Here is a 21,860-nt window from a genome sequence, read left to right on the forward strand (position 1 = left end):
CCTGGGATCGAAATTGAAGCCTTTCTTACACTAAACAGGGCATAAGAGATTGGGGCCAGCCAATCAGAATTCAGTGAGCTCTAAAATGGGCTAGCCAATGGCTGCAGGGGTTGGCGGTATATAAACCCAAATCAGACTCTTCTTGCTTGGGTGACCCCTATTTCGGCTTTGGTGAACAGGATCTGATCCCAAGGACTGTTACCACTTTTATTGTCTTGTGTGCAGGTAAAGACAACATTCTTGAATAACCATTATTCACTGAGGGATAGAGGAGAGAAAGCTTAAGAAAAAATGATCTTAAAAATGAAAAATAAATAATTAAAAAAATTAAATGAGATAAAATAATTAAAAAAATGCAAGCTAGCAGAATACTCCCCGAAAAATAAGCAAAACAAAAACATCTCAAGTAAAACAGAAGTGGTTTGTGGGGCTGCATACATTTTCCAATTTCATATGCATGATGTTTCATATGCAGATGTACGTTCCTTTTCATGACAGAAGTACTGGAGTGTTTGTGAAAGTCATCTGTTGATATATTTTTAATTTTGTGCATGCTCAAATATATTGGGTGAAGAACTAGTTTTCTTGACCTATGCTGAAATGTGGGAGCCGATGCAAACGTGTGATATGTAGGTGCTCTGAGAGAATAATCGGATACAGCTATAAAAACCCTGGGACATGCTTCTCTTTCTCCTACTAACACATATGGGACAGGTTCCCTCTGCTGGCTATTTTTAAAATAAGATCCCGTGGTAAGCATGAGAGAAACTTCTGAAACTTCTGTATTTCACAGAAATGAATTCAAGCTACTGACAGTTCAGACCACCACACATTAATAGCATTGTTAGGATTTATGTGTGGTAAATGATAAAATAACACAACAAAGATGTGATTAACATGTGAGTCTAAGGAAACTCTCAAATGTCAGACTGTGTAGGAACACTTTAATAACGTATAAAACATTAAGTAAAATAGGCAGAACATATTGCAATGTGTTCATATAATTTTGGAAAAAGTTTGAGATTATGTGAAAGTAAATAGGAGGGAGTGCAGACCTTAGTAAAAATAGATCAGTCTACATTTAGACCCGAGAGCTTCTCTCCCATTCCTGGACCAATCAGACACATCACATAGCAAGTGAGGACCTCAAGTGGAGGTTGCTAGGATACCAGACAGACTGTTTTAATGTTTGCAGCTGTGTTTCACAGGTTATCACAATCCAGTGGAAGCTGTTGTTTAAGCAGTTATGTTTCTGCACTGAATACAGTTTCATTAATTTCAGTCAGCTTGCTGTAAAACATTTGGAAGCCATCTGGATATACTAAAATGGTCATTTTTTTAATTGCAAATTTTTAATATAAACATAATGCTATAGTGTCTGCAGCTGTTGGTGAGACAATCATGCTGCCAGCTTTTACATGCTTGGTTAGAAAACTCTTTTCAATCCTAACTGACTTAATAGAATTAGCTAAATTTACATTCCAATAGTTAGACAGGTGAGACATGTATATGTAGAAGTAATATATGATCATTCAAAGAATCAAATGCAAATATTCTTTCTCTTGTCCAATCTTCAGTGTTATAAAACCCAATCATGCCGTTCGGAAACACCCACAACAACTTCAAGCTGAACTACAAAGCTGAAGATGAGTATCCAGACCTTACCAAGCACAACAACCACATGGCCAAGGTGCTGACTAAGGAAATGTATGCCAAGCTTAGGGACAAGCAGACCCCCACTGGATTCACTCTGGATGATGTCATCCAGACCGGTGTTGACAACCCAGGTGAGTAAAGACATCAGTCACATCATTACCACATATTTCAAACCTGAATCACTTCAGAGAGCACTACATGTTTCCTTCCTTCATATACTGACGAGACGCCATTTTTCTCCAGGTCACCCCTTCATCATGACCGTCGGCTGTGTTGCTGGTGATGAGGAGTCCTATGAAGTGTTCAAGGATCTCTTTGACCCTGTCATTTCCGACCGCCACGGTGGATACAAGGCAACTGACAAGCACAAGACTGACCTCAACTTTGAGAACCTGAAGGTACAAAACAAAAATACCAAATAGTTTATGAAATGTTATAAAACAATAGACATAGGCAATAGATGGAACAATAAACTGTCTCCTTGAAATCAATTATTTATTTATTTTAATAATGTGAAATAGTAAATAAATATGAAAATCAATCCATATGGGAATGCTTTATATCCAGAATCGACTGTTTAACAATATTTGGCAATATTCTGAAATGAATGAAATCTCTACTTTTAGGGTGGAGATGACCTGGACCCCAACTATGTTCTCAGTAGCCGTGTGCGTACCGGCCGCAGCATTAAGGGATATGCCCTGCCCCCCCACAATAGCCGTGGAGAGCGCAGAGCTGTGGAGAAGCTGTCTGTTGACGGTATGCTGTCATTACAGTACATGTGTGCACAAATTAATGTAATTTAGAATTGATATTTTGAATACACTTCTATTTTTATATTTACAATTTATTTTAATTTGAAAGATTTAGTAATTTTTTGTGCTTTTGTAAGTTTTATTAGTTTTGATTTTTATCAGTAAGCGTGTATAGCACTATAATTATACAACAACAATGTCATCTGTATATTGAGAGTATGCATAAGACTCAGTATAATTTTAAGCACTCCTTCTTTCTCTAGCTCTGAACAGCTTGGACGGAGAATTCAAGGGCAAGTACTACCCCCTGAAATCCATGACTGATGCTGAGCAGGAGCAGCTGATCGCTGACCACTTCCTCTTTGACAAACCCGTCTCCCCCCTGCTGCTGGCTGCTGGTATGGCCCGCGACTGGCCCGATGGCAGAGGCATTTGGTGAGTCAAATCACAATTAACAATTGCCGTCTTATTTCAAAGGCTGCACCCTTTGTAGTTCACATTTGTCAGTCACATACATCATCAAGGTTGTCTCATTTCAGAAAAGTAACCAGTGTAAAATTGACTGTTATGCCTTGTGAAGAGTAAACGACTGTAATTTATTTCTTACTTTAGTATGTAATGATCACTTTCTGAAACTTGTTTTACTTTTATGAAACTACTTTTCCGACAAATGTGAGGTCCAGTGTGAGACATACCAAATGTCCAAACAAAGATGATATATAATTAATGGAGACCACAGGAGCAAGAATGCTGTTGTTCTGATTACCCGCCTGAACAGCCACATCAACTGCATGATAGCGAGTGTAATATCAACATTATATTAAAAATAAGTTAATATTGAGTAACTCACATTTTAGACACAATATTGCCAGTTACTTTTTGTTCAGTAAAAGAAACCACATGTACTCTGTCTCGGATTGTGATACAATGAAAAGTTCTGGTGTTTGCGTGAGGGAGATTGAACCTATAGAATACTTAAGTGTGATATAAATTAGGTTTTGAATTGTAACTAAATTGTGGTGCCGTGGTTTAAGTAAGGCCTATGCTTTAAACACAGGCACAATGAGAACAAGACCTTCCTGGTCTGGGTGAACGAGGAGGATCACCTGCGTGTCATTTCCATGCAGAAGGGTGGCAACATGAAGGAAGTGTTCCAGCGCTTCTGCGTTGGTCTTAAGAGGGTATGGAGAACCTGCACACATACATTCACATACATAATCCTCTGTTGTTGCCTGCAGTGTGTGAGCATGTGTATGTTCTGCTTCGACAGATTGAGGATATTTTCAAGAAGCACAACCATGATTACATGTGGAACGAGCATCTTGGTTTCATTCTGACCTGCCCCTCCAACCTGGGCACAGGCCTGCGTGGTGGTGTCCACGTCAAGCTGCCCAAGCTGAGCACACATGCCAAGTTTGAGGAGATCCTGACCAGACTACGCCTGCAGAAGCGTGGCACAGGTATACAAATCCCACCTGAACAAACTCTACAAATATTGGTTGATGATATGAATGCCATGAAGATGTGGTATAGTTAACATATGCTCCATTTTGTTGACCTCCATCCTCATTTATTTTCTCAGGTGGTGTGGACACCGCTTCCGTTGGTGGAGTGTTTGACATTTCCAACGCTGACCGTATTGGCACTTCAGAGGTTGAGCAAGTGCAGTGTGTGGTTGATGGCGTCAAGCTGATGAGAGAGATGGTAGTATACGTTGTGTCAGAATTATTGATTTATTACCCTCATAAAAATTCCACCCCCCTCCCATAACTGGACACCTGTTTGGACACCTGTTTGTACACCCCTAGCCCCCACCGTCTCTAAGCGGCCATTTTATTGACCTTATGGTGAACTTAAGAATTTATGACAATGTGTGTGTGTGTATGTGTGTGTGTGGGGCCGATGTTATGTGGTTTAAACTTTAAATGGTGAATTTGTGTTAAATGGGGTAAAGGGAAGTTTTTATTAAAGTGTTTTCACATACATATCAAGAAAAAAAAACATCAAACATGTGTGTAAAACGTACAAAGACTGTTTATTTCCCTACAAGTGGAGACTTAAAACAGGAAAAACGTAGAAAATAAAACAAAAAAGCATTAGATACTATCTTAAGTCGTTTGACAAAGTTAAATAGAAGAAGTGAGCGCGTTCGTTTAAACCTATTTTGCGGTTTTAAAAAGTTGTGACTTTATAACAGGTACAAAGTTAAATAATATAGATTCGTTTTTATCTTACGATGGTACGTATGTTTTTCCCTTACAAGTGGACAGTAGTCTTGTTAAAACAGTTTTAGGAAAAACTAAAACAAATAAAAAAACATTAGATACGCTATTTTTCCTATCATTAGAATTTAAAACTAGATCGTTTGACAAAGTTAAATAAATAGAAGAGTTGCGAGCACGTTCGTTTATCTATAACAAAAAAGAATCGGATGCGTTAGTTAAAACAATAAGATATTTATCAAAAAACTATGTCTTGCTTTAAAAAAATAGTTTGACTTTATAACAGACATAAAGTTAAATAATATAGAGACGAGTTCTCTTACCGTGAAGTGAAATAAAAAATATCAGACCGTTAAAACACCAGCATAAGATAGCTGTAAAAATCTTCTCGCATTACAATTGAAAACCTAGCATTTGTCCCAACTTAGAAAAGTTAAACAAATGTCTATCTTACGCAGCGTCCGTTTACACAACCTCACGCTTCTGTGTCAAAACTGAGAATGAGCTGCGGGCCGCTGTCAGGACACACCCACAGCACCGCCCTCTAACGCTGTAAGGAGAGTCTGAAGATTTGCATGTTAAAGAAATTAAAGTAATGTTTTAACATTAGAACAAAGTTATTTTATAAATATTTTACATTTCTCAATTAATGAAACCGTTCACCATTCATCATAAAACTTTTCACTTTAAAAGGTTACATAACCTTCTTGTAAACAAACGCCCCACAGGGGAAAAATGTTGTTTGTTTGTCTTATTTTATTTAAGCGTCTTAATAATAGACCTTCGATTTCTGTCAAGCTTCTACCGTGGTATAACCCAGACTTTTTTCGTTTTTAAAATCAGGTTACGCAACTTTTCTTTTAAACATTCACCTCTAACCCGCCGGAAAGCGTTGTTTTATTTTATTTTATTTTAGTTATTCACACTTAACACCTTTTATTTATTTACTCTTTGACATTGTCAATCTTAAAACTTCTAGTGTGCTGCGTCGGTTAAAATACACGTGCGGGAAGAAACTGAAATGATACCAAATGTTTTGGATTTTCAGTCATAATTAGAGGGGTGGTAAACTTTTTTTTTTTTCTACAACATCTTACGAATGTAAATGTATGTCTCACGCAGAGCGACCGAATGAGAAAGTGCGCTGCGCGTCTGGTCGCACGGGCACTGAAACGGTGTTATCTGATCAACGTTGTAAAATAGCTAAAGTTTCTGGGGATTCAACTCATTTGCAATCTAATGAGTTTTTGAGGGGATCTGGCGTCGTAAACTTTGTTAGAACGCGGTCCATTGATTAAAACAGACGGTGTTTCTAACATGTTCAGCGATCAAAGCATCTCTATGGCATCTATTTTACGATGTGCACCTGCGCGTGTGTCTGTGCGTCTCTGTCGAAGGTTTAGACAAAACTTCCCAACCCGGTCAAAGGAAGTGTGACCTATTGAACCTTTTCATGACAGGCATCTGGTGAAGTTAGGTGTAGTTGAGAATTGAGTATTTATAATGTATTTATAATCTATTCGAATGGTGGGGTTTAAATTAACGTTCAGGAAGTGATGAGATAGAAAAAGAAGGCGATAACCACAAACTTAAATAAATACAGGTCCCCAAAGATGACGATTTTAATAAGACGGTCTATAGGAAAACATTCTTTAATTTACTTCATTTACCTATTATTTCTTTGTTTCACTCATATATTTTTCAACCGTCAACACAAACACACACACACACACACACACACAAACATTCAACATATCTACACGTAAACATCCACATAAACAACCATACAGTTAAATATTTAAACTTATGATGTCTCATACAAACCTTTTTTAAAGAATGTTTAGAATCACACTGGGTATCTTTACAAGGTGATGAAAAGCAGCATGATTAAACAATGATACAACTTTTGTTTTAACAAATAAGTTTAACCTAAACTTATAACAAACCTAAAATCATGATCCTTTAGACCAGAGCAAGGATTAGAAGCAGTCAAACGATCCTCTGAGTAAAGCAAGACTCTTACAGAGATTTTTCTTTAGGAATTGGACCTATATTAGACTGAAAATTACTTAAGGTTGTCTGCAACAAAAGTATAAAGTCCCACAAATGCTTCTCAGGATCTTTACAACAGATTAGACTTTCTTTCTCACCTTAAAAATGGTATTATTAACCGCAGAGTTTAAATGTAGCATTTGTTCACAGTATAATGTTCTATTAAAATAAAAACAACTGGTCTATATAGGTTTACCTGACTAAGATTTGATCAAATAACTGATATAAGAAACATGCAAATATTTGATAAGTCCATCTTATCACACCACAACCTGACGTGTCTGATGGTTTATGATGATATCTTACTGATGCAGATGTGTTAAGTGTCTGTAAAATAGTTTAAAAAGTCATATTTTTAGCTTTCACGTAGGATTTGTGTCCACGCTCAAGTGGTTTTGTGTAACAGAATCCTGAGACAAATGAAAACAGAATGCGTGAAAGGGTTTTCTCTTTAAGATATTTGTAATGACAGACTAAAAGCTTTATAAAACAATCGTGTGTATGCATTTCTCTCGTACATGTATACAGTAACCGATGAATACACAAAACAGTATTAATACATAACCTCATAAATTCAGCGTAATTCTATCATATCAATCAATAATAAAAGATTTAATTATATACCGTATCAGACTTTCTCTTCAAAACACAAACTTTCTTAAGACTTTTTTAAATGTGTTGAACAATCGGTTTTGGGGGAAAACAGTATAGTTTTGTGTTTCTATTTTAGGATGCTTGTAGTTAATCCCGTCTTTATCTAAAATATTTTTGTATTCAAACTGTCTCACGCACACACACACACATGTTGGTTTTAATGTTTTCTGGGGACTCTCCATAGGCGTAATGGTTTTTATACTGAACAAACTGTGTGCGCTATTGCCCTACACCAACCCTACACCTAAACTTAGCCCTCACAGGAGACTTTGTCCATTTTTAGATTTTCAAAAGAACACCATTTAGTATGTTTTTTTTTTTTTAAGCCTTTTGAATTACGGGGACATAGGCAGTGTCCTCATAAACCACCTTCATATTGTAATACCTCTGTCATACCCACGTCATTATACAAATTTGTGTCCTCATAAACCACATAAACATGCACACAGGTACACACAGCTTTCCCGGTCAGCCGCAAATTGCCAACAATATTCTTAACTTTGTTTTATCATTCAGCTGTAGCTAAAACCTATAACGGAGTTATATTATAGATGCTGAAAGAGCTCATTAACCTGTTTAACTCTAAAAATGTTAACAATGTCGCTCACGAGTAGTTTAACAAACAAGGGTACGCTCATAAAACAAGTCTGGAAGCGATTTGAAGCATTCTAACAACAAGTACAACCGCTGCAGAAAATAGCACCGCAGTAGGCTAAACTCTGGATGTGATATCGACCGACTTATCAGATGTTCAACATATTATTACAAGGTCTTGCTTATAGTTTATGATGAAGCTAGAAAAATATAAGAACACAACCAAATCCTAACGCTATTTCACGAAATAACGCAACAACGGGTGCTCCGTTTCAACATATACACGTCAAATCTGTTTTACCCTAAGTATATCCTATTCTTCTTATATATATCTATCTATATATATATATATAGATATATATATATTTGTTTACGCTAAATAGCTACGTTTTAACAATTCTTTTTGTTTTTACAAAGATGTTATATTGAACGCGTGTAACTAATACCTCCTTCAAACGTTGCGGCCTTTCAGGTCAGCGAACCACAATACCCAGCATACACCTCAGACTACAAACGTGGCCGTCGGGGATCCATATGCCAAAATGCTCGTGCGTGACAGCGCTCTAAACCGTAGGACTTCTGATTATACGGGTGCGCAGATATAAAAAGACACGCATTTCCACACTTTTTGTGAAGTACACGCACCTTTCCGTGTTGTGATGATGTAAACCCTTTTTGTGGTCTCTGTTAGCGACGTGAAGTCCAATTCATTTCTGCGAAACGATTCTTTCCCACAGTACGGTTCAGTGATTCGGTTCAAATAACCAATTCTTTGTCTCATTAAGTCGTCTCGCTGTAATCAAAATGGGTGTGAAAGGTGGGATAACATATTAACGTGATGTTTTGGTACGTGTCTTACACAACTGTGCGTTACTTAACGTTTTTATTAAGTTTTAATATAAAAGGTAATAGTCTGTTAACAATTTTGATGCTTTTATTATGAAATCGTACAAAGAACCACTAAAGTACGCACTGTTTGTTAACACGGAATAATCAAAATAATAACCTACTACGAGGTTTATTTACAGCATGCCGAATGTAATACAGTTAAACAGAAACATTACAACATTTCAAACTTGTTAAACAACAGCTTCAATACATTCCTCTTATGAAAACGATTAAAATCGAATGCTGTCAAACAGAATGTTGTCTGCAAGTTCCCGACGTGTAAATTACCAACAAGTTCTCAATATTCTCAATATGAAAATATGTTCAAAACGCATAAACATCCATCACGCATATAGTTTGTGCGTCGATTTAACACGTTCTGTACATACGATCAAAAACACGACCGACAGACAGACAAACCCTCAACGATAGCTGAGATGGATCAGGAGGGAGGACAAAATTATTATTATTCGTCACAATAACATACCGGGTCCGAGAAATTTGATACCCTTACTACAGATTTTGCGACATTCTTTATTCTAGTTGTTATTTTCCTCTTATTCAATCATAAACCTGCAAGAGTTAAATTAATTGATAACATTTGAACAAATTCTCTAAGTGAAAAAATGAAATCCTGTGTTTTACGTTCAGATTTGTCTGATCGTTTTGCGATATTGCATCATTCTGTAATTCGGGTTAACGGGGTTAAATTCTCAAAAGAAATACAACAACGATTAAATGACAGTCCTTCTACATGACACCGCTTAAGACTAAACAACACTAAAGGACATCTTTCTGGTCTGTCTACGATGTGTACGTTCACAAGACAAACCTCCACTTCAAATTATTTCCCTTGAGGCGTTTGTCCACTGAATCTTTTTCAACACAACGACATTAAACATTAAAGAGTGTTATCGGTCACTATCGCCATCTTCTGCGAGTCAAATAAAGCAACATCTCTGGCGTACCTAAGCATCTACAATGCGTGCATGCGGTAAACATCTTTGTTTCTCCACTTCTGTCATTTTTGTTAGATGTAATGCAAACAATATTTTGAGAACTATGATGTTCCACGCTTTGTAAAGGTTATAGAAAGAATTCAAACATAATTTTTACATAGGAATTATCTTTGCGCAAAGCCGATCGACTAAAAATCATTGAATTACAAAATGCAAAACTGTATACACCATTTAAGAAAAATTGCTCTAATGCCTACAGAATACAGAAATCCGCCTCTTGATCTATTGCGACTGGCATTTTACTAAGTCAGACGATCGGCATTACGGATGACGCGGCTCACATTTTGTTTGCTGGACTGCATATGCCATTACGCTGTACTGTAGGTGAGGCCCTCCCTCTGAGAACCATCAGCATTCGGTGTTTATAGAAATAAATGAAAATTAAGAAAAATGTATTGTGAGTGTTTGACTAAGTCGGTATTTCTTTTTTAGGACAATTATACATCTATTTGATGTGAGACTTCATTAAGGCGTACTGTTTTACACTTACAGCTGCAACGTATCTCACCATCGTACTCAAAGTTACACATTCAGTAAAGTCTGAAGTTGTACGCGATCTTGAAAAGGCTACAGACACAAAATATTAAGGATTTTTTATGCTTCCTATGTAACTCAAGAGTCCGAGTCACTAAGAAAATTATCATATGAATACAGAAAACCCACTCATGATCATCTGGGTTTATTTTTGTAAATGTTGTTTTAAATTACTTTTTTCTTATAACAAACAACTAATACTGAAATCCTCTCTTCTAAATATATTGATACCACTCTATACTTTTTCATTGTTTTTTAGATGAAGACTATTCTCTGAATTCGGTCAATCATGTCGCGACTGCTTGCTGGAAAACATGAACAAATGCATTATAAGATAATAAAAGAATAATCCTTGTACAAGAGTTTGTTTAAACCGAGATTGTGATGTACTGCAGATCTTTTTCTGCTCTGTCTACAAAGCGGCCATCAGACACAAGCATCCCCCGATCTTACCGTTTCTCCGTTACATGTACATCTATGTCATTTAGAACACAAAGTTGCACATTACAAATTGAAGATGGTGTGGAAACACTATTTTCTTTGTACGCGTCTCTAAACAGGTCTTTAATAAATAAATCACAGACGTCATGTAGTTGAATTCATTGAAAGGTGCGCATTTTTGGCCGTTTTAGACGGTCTGCTCCAGCACACAGACGCGTTTTAGGTATTCATCTGACCAAAAGGTTTGATCCTGGGGAAACACGCACAACAGCGGCTGTGTTTTGTCACGATTGTCTTCATAATTGATCCGCTTTTATTAAAACAATGCAGTGCGAAGTTACTGTATTCAACAGCACGGTCCCTTGAAATATTTTAGTATATTTTTCCCCCCCCTTCTAAATATCTTAACATGTATTTAGCTTAAATATTGTTTGTTAAGCGTTTACAAAGTTGTCATGCCTGTCGTTGAATTTTATAACATATATTTCACCAAACCTAAAGGACAGAAAATTAGGTTTAGCATAAGTCCGCGTTTCAGCTAAAACGCAAGAGAACTGAGATTTCTTCACTGAGATAATCTACAGAATGTGAAACAAACTCATTAGAGTTACATTAGAGTTTTGGATTCTAGCGCATGTCGAATATTGTTTGTTACTGTTTCACAGGTATAACACCTCATTATTTGAAGACTCATAGGCTGCTGTATAAATCACAAAGTTTTCCACTGTAGTAGGGCGACTCTGAAACCAGACCAAAAATAAATAAATTAGCTTGAGACTTAGTCGTAGCAGTATGACAATTGTTGTTTTTATCTTTCTATGATTTGTTTGTGTTGTTCCGAACCACGGTTTCATTTTACCTATTGTATCGTCATGTGTGATTGTAAAAGTTTTGTCTGTGAGTGTCTTGTTTTTTTTTTACAAACAGTACTGCTGTAATGTTAGCGAACTCTTTGCGTTCGTCAATATTTATGCAAATTTGCTTGATGAAATAAATATACCCTCTTCATTCACAATATTGTATCGGGTATAAGATACAAGATCCTTTCTTATTACATTGATAACAAACAAACAAAAAACTTACTATCTGTACCGCTTAAATAGTTACATTTAAACGTTTTAAATAATGACATTTTTATGAAGTCAGAGAACAGAACAAGGAGTTGTGACAACCTTTTATTTCAACAATATATCGTTGAGTATACAATCATACATTGAAGTAGTGACAAATTTACAAACAAGCGGTAGTAACGACATTATACCGGTGGTCTAGCCAGAAAAGAAAATCTCTGCAGACAAACATGTTTTGCTCAAATATAAAATCAACCAGCGATTCAACAATTTCACACGTTATAGAATCACAATTTTTTGCAGCCAAGGACGTGCATAAATCTGTTATGCACGTACACAGACAGAGAACCTCGTTAATGTCCATTTCATCCTCACATTCGGAAGTTACATCCAGAATTTTTCTGGTTATTAAAAAGGCAGACTCTTTGCCGGTGAGAAACATGCTACTCAAATCAGGCCATGGGTTATTTTTCAGGCTTCTTACAACGTCCATTTCGTTCTTGAGATTTTTTACACGCTCTGTATCCCCCGCACAATCGTGATTCGGATCGCAAGCATGCTCGATGACCGTTTGCATCAGTTTGATCATCTGTCCTCGGTAATGCGGTTTAACAGCGGGGTCTATGACGTCTTTTACAAGACACGTTTTTCCAGTACCGTAGTCGGACTCCAGTCGCACATCCGCGACATCTCCAGAACTCCGGTCACGATCCATTAGCTTTTGCACAGCGTCAGACGATTTTTCAGAATTCGATTCTTTCCAAGAGATACGTTTTGTCCCCTAACCGATATAGAACGTTGTCCCCGTTTCCTAAAATCTTGATTGACCGTTTTAATCCGCGATGGTCCTGTGGAATTTCGCTTTCAGTTTCCGGTTTATGGTTCAGATCCGCCGAGGCGTTATCAGTAGAAACATTGCGGGGGGCGTCAGGCTCAGATGAATTGGATTCTTGAAGCTGATTCTGTCGATCCATGTATATAACGTTTTGATTGTTTTTGGTAGCTCCGCCGTCTGCACTTTCAAACCTGGTAGCAACGCCGTAACTGAGTTTGTCAGGCCAGTCATCGACGGTTTTAGATTTCGGAACCGCCCTCAACCTGTTGGCTGGTGTACAGGGTGGGTGGGGTTGTCGCCAGGAATTCCTAAACATCGGTCACGGCTAAGATAAGTTTTTTGTTTGTTTGTTATCAATGTAATAAGAAAGGATCTTGTATCTTATACCCGATACAATATTGTGAATGAAGAGGGTATATTTATTTCATCAAGCAAATTTGCATAAATATTGACGAACGCAAAGAGTTCGCTAACATTACAGCAGTACTGTTTGTAAAAAAAAAACAAGACACTCACAGACAAAACTTTTACAATCACACATGACGATACAATAGGTAAAATGAAACCGTGGTTCGGAACAACACAAACAAATCATAGAAAGATAAAAACAACAATTGTCATACTGCTACGACTAAGTCTCAAGCTAATTTATTTATTTTTGGTCTGGTTTCAGAGTCGCCCTACTACAGTGGAAAACTTTGTGATTTATACAGCAGCCTATGAGTCTTCAAATAATGAGGTGTTATACCTGTGAAACAGTAACAAACAATATTCGACATGCGCTAGAATCCAAAACTCTAATGTAACTCTAATGAGTTTGTTTCACATTCTGTAGATTATCTCAGTGAAGAAATCTCAGTTCTCTTGCGTTTTAGCTGAAACGCGGACTTATGCTAAACCTAATTTTCTGTCCTTTAGGTTTGGTGAAATATATGTTATAAAATTCAACGACAGGCATGACAACTTTGTAAACGCTTAACAAACAATATTTAAGCTAAATACATGTTAAGATATTTAGAAGGGGGGGGAAAAATATACTAAAATATTTCAAGGGACCGTGCTGTTGAATACAGTAACTTCGCACTGCATTGTTTTAATAAAAGCGGATCAATTATGAAGACAATCGTGACAAAACACAGCCGCTGTTGTGCGTGTTTCCCCAGGATCAAACCTTTTGGTCAGATGAATACCTAAAACGCGTCTGTGTGCTGGAGCAGACCGTCTAAAACGGCCAAAAATGCGCACCTTTCAATGAATTCAACTACATGACGTCTGTGATTTATTTATTAAAGACCTGTTTAGAGACGCGTACAAAGAAAATAGTGTTTCCACACCATCTTCAATTTGTAATGTGCAACTTTGTGTTCTAAATGACATAGATGTACATGTAACGGAGAAACGGTAAGATCGGGGGATGCTTGTGTCTGATGGCCGCTTTGTAGACAGAGCAGAAAAAGATCTGCAGTACATCACAATCTCGGTTTAAACAAACTCTTGTACAAGGATTATTCTTTTATTATCTTATAATGCATTTGTTCATGTTTTCCAGCAAGCAGTCGCGACATGATTGACCGAATTCAGAGAATAGTCTTCATCTAAAAAACAATGAAAAAGTATAGAGTGGTATCAATATATTTAGAAGAGAGGATTTCAGTATTAGTTGTTTGTTATAAGAAAAAAGTAATTTAAAACAACATTTACAAAAATAAACCCAGATGATCATGAGTGGGTTTTCTGTATTCATATGATAATTTTCTTAGTGACTCGGACTCTTGAGTTACATAGGAAGCATAAAAAATCCTTAATATTTTGTGTCTGTAGCCTTTTCAAGATCGCGTACAACTTCAGACTTTACTGAATGTGTAACTTTGAGTACGATGGTGAGATACGTTGCAGCTGTAAGTGTAAAACAGTACGCCTTAATGAAGTCTCACATCAAATAGATGTATAATTGTCCTAAAAAAGAAATACCGACTTAGTCAAACACTCACAATACATTTTTCTTAATTTTCATTTATTTCTATAAACACCGAATGCTGATGGTTCTCAGAGGGAGGGCCTCACCTACAGTACAGCGTAATGGCATATGCAGTCCAGCAAACAAAATGTGAGCCGCGTCATCCGTAATGCCGATCGTCTGACTTAGTAAAATGCCAGTCGCAATAGATCAAGAGGCGGATTTCTGTATTCTGTAGGCATTAGAGCAATTTTTCTTAAATGGTGTATACAGTTTTGCATTTTGTAATTCAATGATTTTTAGTCGATCGGCTTTGCGCAAAGATAATTCCTATGTAAAAATTATGTTTGAATTCTTTCTATAACCTTTACAAAGCGTGGAACATCATAGTTCTCAAAATATTGTTTGCATTACATCTAACAAAAATGACAGAAGTGGAGAAACAAAGATGTTTACCGCATGCACGCATTGTAGATGCTTAGGTACGCCAGAGATGTTGCTTTATTTGACTCGCAGAAGATGGCGATAGTGACCGATAACACTCTTTAATGTTTAATGTCGTTGTGTTGAAAAAGATTCAGTGGACAAACGCCTCAAGGGAAATAATTTGAAGTGGAGGTTTGTCTTGTGAACGTACACATCGTAGACAGACCAGAAAGATGTCCTTTAGTGTTGTTTAGTCTTAAGCGGTGTCATGTAGAAGGACTGTCATTTAATCGTTGTTGTATTTCTTTTGAGAATTTAACCCCGTTAACCCGAATTACAGAATGATGCAATATCGCAAAACGATCAGACAAATCTGAACGTAAAACACAGGATTTCATTTTTTCACTTAGAGAATTTGTTCAAATGTTATCAATTAATTTAACTCTTGCAGGTTTATGATTGAATAAGAGGAAAATAACAACTAGAATAAAGAATGTCGCAAAATCTGTAGTAAGGGTATCAAATTTCTCGGACCCGGTATGTTATTGTGACGAATAATAATAATTTTGTCCTCCCTCCTGATCCATCTCAGCTATCGTTGAGGGTTTGTCTGTCTGTCGGTCGTGTTTTTGATCGTATGTACAGAACGTGTTAAATCGACGCACAAACTATATGCGTGATGGATGTTTATGCGTTTTGAACATATTTTCATATTGAGAATATTGAGAACTTGTTGGTAATTTACACGTCGGGAACTTGCAGACAACATTCTGTTTGACAGCATTCGATTTTAATCGTTTTCATAAGAGGAATGTATTGAAGCTGTTGTTTAACAAGTTTGAAATGTTGTAATGTTTCTGTTTAACTGTATTACATTCGGCATGCTGTAAATAAACCTCGTAGTAGGTTATTATTTTGATTATTCCGTGTTAACAAACAGTGCGTACTTTAGTGGTTCTTTGTACGATTTCATAATAAAAGCATCAAAATTGTTAACAGACTATTACCTTTTATATTAAAACTTAATAAAAACGTTAAGTAACGCACAGTTGTGTAAGACACGTACCAAAACATCACGTTAATATGTTATCCCACCTTTCACACCCATTTTGATTACAGCGAGACGACTTAATGAGACAAAGAATTGGTTATTTGAACCGAATCACTGAACCGTACTGTGGGAAAGAATCGTTTCGCAGAAATGAATTGGACTTCACGTCGCTAACAGAGACCACAAAAAGGGTTTACATCATCACAACACGGAAAGGTGCGTGTACTTCACAAAAAGTGTGGAAATGCGTGTCTTTTTATATCTGCGCACCCGTATAATCAGAAGTCCTACGGTTTAGAGCGCTGTCACGCACGAGCATTTTGGCATATGGATCCCCGACGGCCACGTTTGTAGTCTGAGGTGTATGCTGGGTATTGTGGTTCGCTGACCTGAAAGGCCGCAACGTTTGAAGGAGGTATTAGTTACACGCGTTCAATATAACATCTTTGTAAAAACAAAAAGAATTGTTAAAACGTAGCTATTTAGCGTAAACAAATATATATATATCTATATATATATATATAGATAGATATATATAAGAAGAATAGGATATACTTAGGGTAAAACAGATTTGACGTGTATATGTTGAAACGGAGCACCCGTTGTTGCGTTATTTCGTGAAATAGCGTTAGGATTTGGTTGTGTTCTTATATTTTTCTAGCTTCATCATAAACTATAAGCAAGACCTTGTAATAATATGTTGAACATCTGATAAGTCGGTCGATATCACATCCAGAGTTTAGCCTACTGCGGTGCTATTTTCTGCAGCGGTTGTACTTGTTGTTAGAATGCTTCAAATCGCTTCCAGACTTGTTTTATGAGCGTACCCTTGTTTGTTAAACTACTCGTGAGCGACATTGTTAACATTTTTAGAGTTAAACAGGTTAATGAGCTCTTTCAGCATCTATAATATAACTCCGTTATAGGTTTTAGCTACAGCTGAATGATAAAACAAAGTTAAGAATATTGTTGGCAATTTGCGGCTGACCGGGAAAGCTGTGTGTACCTGTGTGCATGTTTATGTGGTTTATGAGGACACAAATTTGTATAATGACGTGGGTATGACAGAGGTATTACAATATGAAGGTGGTTTATGAGGACACTGCCTATGTCCCCGTAATTCAAAAGGCTTAAAAAAAAAAAAACATACTAAATGGTGTTCTTTTGAAAATCTAAAAATGGACAAAGTCTCCTGTGAGGGCTAAGTTTAGGTGTAGGGTTGGTGTAGGGCAATAGCGCACACAGTTTGTTCAGTATAAAAACCATTACGCCTATGGAGAGTCCCCAGAAAACATTAAAACCAACATGTGTGTGTGTGTGCGTGAGACAGTTTGAATACAAAAATATTTTAGATAAAGACGGGATTAACTACAAGCATCCTAAAATAGAAACACAAAACTATACTGTTTTCCCCCAAAACCGATTGTTCAACACATTTAAAAAAGTCTTAAGAAAGTTTGTGTTTTGAAGAGAAAGTCTGATACGGTATATAATTAAATCTTTTATTATTGATTGATATGATAGAATTACGCTGAATTTATGAGGTTATGTATTAATACTGTTTTGTGTATTCATCGGTTACTGTATACATGTACGAGAGAAATGCATACACACGATTGTTTTATAAAGCTTTTAGTCTGTCATTACAAATATCTTAAAGAGAAAACCCTTTCACGCATTCTGTTTTCATTTGTCTCAGGATTCTGTTACACAAAACCACTTGAGCGTGGACACAAATCCTACGTGAAAGCTAAAAATATGACTTTTTAAACTATTTTACAGACACTTAACACATCTGCATCAGTAAGATATCATCATAAACCATCAGACACGTCAGGTTGTGGTGTGATAAGATGGACTTATCAAATATTTGCATGTTTCTTATATCAGTTATTTGATCAAATCTTAGTCAGGTAAACCTATATAGACCAGTTGTTTTTATTTTAATAGAACATTATACTGTGAACAAATGCTACATTTAAACTCTGCGGTTAATAATACCATTTTTAAGGTGAGAAAGAAAGTCTAATCTGTTGTAAAGATCCTGAGAAGCATTTGTGGGACTTTATACTTTTGTTGCAGACAACCTTAAGTAATTTTCAGTCTAATATAGGTCCAATTCCTAAAGAAAAATCTCTGTAAGAGTCTTGCTTTACTCAGAGGATCGTTTGACTGCTTCTAATCCTTGCTCTGGTCTAAAGGATCATGATTTTAGGTTTGTTATAAGTTTAGGTTAAACTTATTTGTTAAAACAAAAGTTGTATCATTGTTTAATCATGCTGCTTTTCATCACCTTGTAAAGATACCCAGTGTGATTCTAAACATTCTTTAAAAAAGGTTTGTATGAGACATCATAAGTTTAAATATTTAACTGTATGGTTGTTTATGTGGATGTTTACGTGTAGATATGTTGAATGTTTGTGTGTGTGTGTGTGTGTGTGTGTTTGTGTTGACGGTTGAAAAATATATGAGTGAAACAAAGAAATAATAGGTAAATGAAGTAAATTAAAGAATGTTTTCCTATAGACCGTCTTATTAAAATCGTCATCTTTGGGGACCTGTATTTATTTAAGTTTGTGGTTATCGCCTTCTTTTTCTATCTCATCACTTCCTGAACGTTAATTTAAACCCCACCATTCGAATAGATTATAAATACATTATAAATACTCAATTCTCAACTACACCTAACTTCACCAGATGCCTGTCATGAAAAGGTTCAATAGGTCACACTTCCTTTGACCGGGTTGGGAAGTTTTGTCTAAACCTTCGACAGAGACGCACAGACACACGCGCAGGTGCACATCGTAAAATAGATGCCATAGAGATGCTTTGATCGCTGAACATGTTAGAAACACCGTCTGTTTTAATCAATGGACCGCGTTCTAACAAAGTTTACGACGCCAGATCCCCTCAAAAACTCATTAGATTGCAAATGAGTTGAATCCCCAGAAACTTTAGCTATTTTACAACGTTGATCAGATAACACCGTTTCAGTGCCCGTGCGACCAGACGCGCAGCGCACTTTCTCATTCGGTCGCTCTGCGTGAGACATACATTTACATTCGTAAGATGTTGTAGAAAAAAAAAAAAGTTTACCACCCCTCTAATTATGACTGAAAATCCAAAACATTTGGTATCATTTCAGTTTCTTCCCGCACGTGTATTTTAACCGACGCAGCACACTAGAAGTTTTAAGATTGACAATGTCAAAGAGTAAATAAATAAAAGGTGTTAAGTGTGAATAACTAAAATAAAATAAAATAAAACAACGCTTTCCGGCGGGTTAGAGGTGAATGTTTAAAAGAAAAGTTGCGTAACCTGATTTTAAAAACGAAAAAAGTCTGGGTTATACCACGGTAGAAGCTTGACAGAAATCGAAGGTCTATTATTAAGACGCTTAAATAAAATAAGACAAACAAACAACATTTTTCCCCTGTGGGGCGTTTGTTTACAAGAAGGTTATGTAACCTTTTAAAGTGAAAAGTTTTATGATGAATGGTGAACGGTTTCATTAATTGAGAAATGTAAAATATTTATAAAATAACTTTGTTCTAATGTTAAAACATTACTTTAATTTCTTTAACATGCAAATCTTCAGACTCTCCTTACAGCGTTAGAGGGCGGTGCTGTGGGTGTGTCCTGACAGCGGCCCGCAGCTCATTCTCAGTTTTGACACAGAAGCGTGAGGTTGTGTAAACGGACGCTGCGTAAGATAGACATTTGTTTAACTTTTCTAAGTTGGGACAAATGCTAGGTTTTCAATTGTAATGCGAGAAGATTTTTACAGCTATCTTATGCTGGTGTTTTAACGGTCTGATATTTTTTATTTCACTTCACGGTAAGAGAACTCGTCTCTATATTATTTAACTTTATGTCTGTTATAAAGTCAAACTATTTTTTTAAAGCAAGACATAGTTTTTTGATAAATATCTTATTGTTTTAACTAACGCATCCGATTCTTTTTTGTTATAGATAAACGAACGTGCTCGCAACTCTTCTATTTATTTAACTTTGTCAAACGATCTAGTTTTAAATTCTAATGATAGGAAAAATAGCGTATCTAATGTTTTTTTATTTGTTTTAGTTTTTCCTAAAACTGTTTTAACAAGACTACTGTCCACTTGTAAGGGAAAAACATACGTACCATCGTAAGATAAAAACGAATCTATATTATTTAACTTTGTACCTGTTATAAAGTCACAACTTTTTAAAACCGCAAAATAGGTTTAAACGAACGCGCTCACTTCTTCTATTTAACTTTGTCAAACGACTTAAGATAGTATCTAATGCTTTTTTGTTTTATTTTCTACGTTTTTCCTGTTTTAAGTCTCCACTTGTAGGGAAATAAACAGTCTTTGTACGTTTTACACACATGTTTGATGTTTTTTTTTCTTGATATGTATGTGAAAACACTTTAATAAAAACTTCCCTTTACCCCATTTAACACAAATTCACCATTTAAAGTTTAAACCACATAACATCGGCCCCACACACACACATACACACACACACATTGTCATAAATTCTTAAGTTCACCATAAGGTCAATAAAATGGCCGCTTAGAGACGGTGGGGGCTAGGGGTGTACAAACAGGTGTCCAAACAGGTGTCCAGTTATGGGAGGGGGGTGGAATTTTTATGAGGGTAATAAATCAATAATTCTGACACAACGTATACTACCATCTCTCTCTGATGGTTGAGATGGAGAAGAAGCTGGAGAAGGGCGAGTCCATCGACAGCATGATCCCTGCCCAGAAGTAAAGTGGGAGTCCTTCCTTTTTTTCCTCGTCTTTTGTCTTTTTTTTACAGTCCATCGTGCGATCTGACATCATTGCAGAGGAAACTGCTGCTCAAAAAGACAGTCTTGCCTTTGCATATGTCTTGCTTTCCTTTTTTCCCTTCTTCTTTATTTTCCATGTCATTTTCTGTTCAGTTGGTAACATCCTGGGATCAGATTCCCGGCGCAGGTATGAGCGCCTGTCGTCGAGGCTTCACCTTAATTTCAGTCTTGGTTGTAAAAAGTGAATCAATCAAGTTGTATTTAAATAAAAATACCCCATAAAACATAAACATGTCTTCTATTTGATCAAATTATGTATATTATTATTATTAAACCTTTATTGAACCAGGAATTAAAAACTCTTGAGATTTAAAATCTAATTTACAAGAGGGTCCTGGCCAAGATAGGCAGCACATTTAGTTACACATAAAACAAAATACATTAGTTTACATACACAGAAACATACACAATTCACTCAAAACATTTACAATCAGGTGACTCTATAACTAGATCCTTTAAAATACATCTAAAATCATTAGTGAGACTCTTTTATGCATAACTTATCTCGTAATTGATTCCAATCAAATGGAGCGGCATGACTGAATGCCCGTTTACCCATATTAGTATGAATTTTAGGGATGCTTAAGAGATAATAGTCCTGTGAGCGATGCCCATAATTCTTTACACCTTTTTTAAAGATATCCTGCTGTAAATATGAGGGAAGTAAACCTATAATGACTTTATATATAAATAAGTACCAATGCTTAAGTCTACGGGATGACAATACTAGCCATCCAACCCGAGAGTACAATAAACAATGATGAGTAAGGGCTTGTGATGAACCTTAATGCTCCATGATAAACTGAATCCAACGCCTGTAAACAATGCTTAGGTGCCTGCATATATATGATATCACATATATATTAT

At 36.3% G+C, this 21,860-nt stretch overlaps 1 protein-coding gene across 1 annotated transcript; it reads left to right on the forward strand.

Annotated features, from left to right (window-relative positions):
* Positions 1 to 1,594: 1,594 nt before the first annotated feature.
* LOC306871060 (creatine kinase M-type-like) lies at positions 1,595 to 20,914 on the forward strand (the record flags this gene model as incomplete). Its single annotated transcript, XM_079418742.1, has 8 exons — positions 1,595 to 1,787; positions 1,900 to 2,054; positions 2,283 to 2,415; positions 2,675 to 2,846; positions 3,469 to 3,592; positions 3,682 to 3,871; positions 3,994 to 4,118; positions 20,861 to 20,914. The coding sequence occupies 8 exons, from the start codon at positions 1,595 to 1,597 to the stop codon at positions 20,912 to 20,914; spliced, it is 1,146 nt and encodes a 381-aa protein (XP_079274868.1).
* Between the last annotated feature and the right edge of the window lie 946 nt (positions 20,915 to 21,860).

Source organism: Barbus barbus, assembly GCF_936440315.1.
Source record: "Barbus barbus genome assembly, chromosome: 6".
NCBI lineage: Eukaryota > Metazoa > Chordata > Actinopteri > Cypriniformes > Cyprinidae > Barbus > Barbus barbus.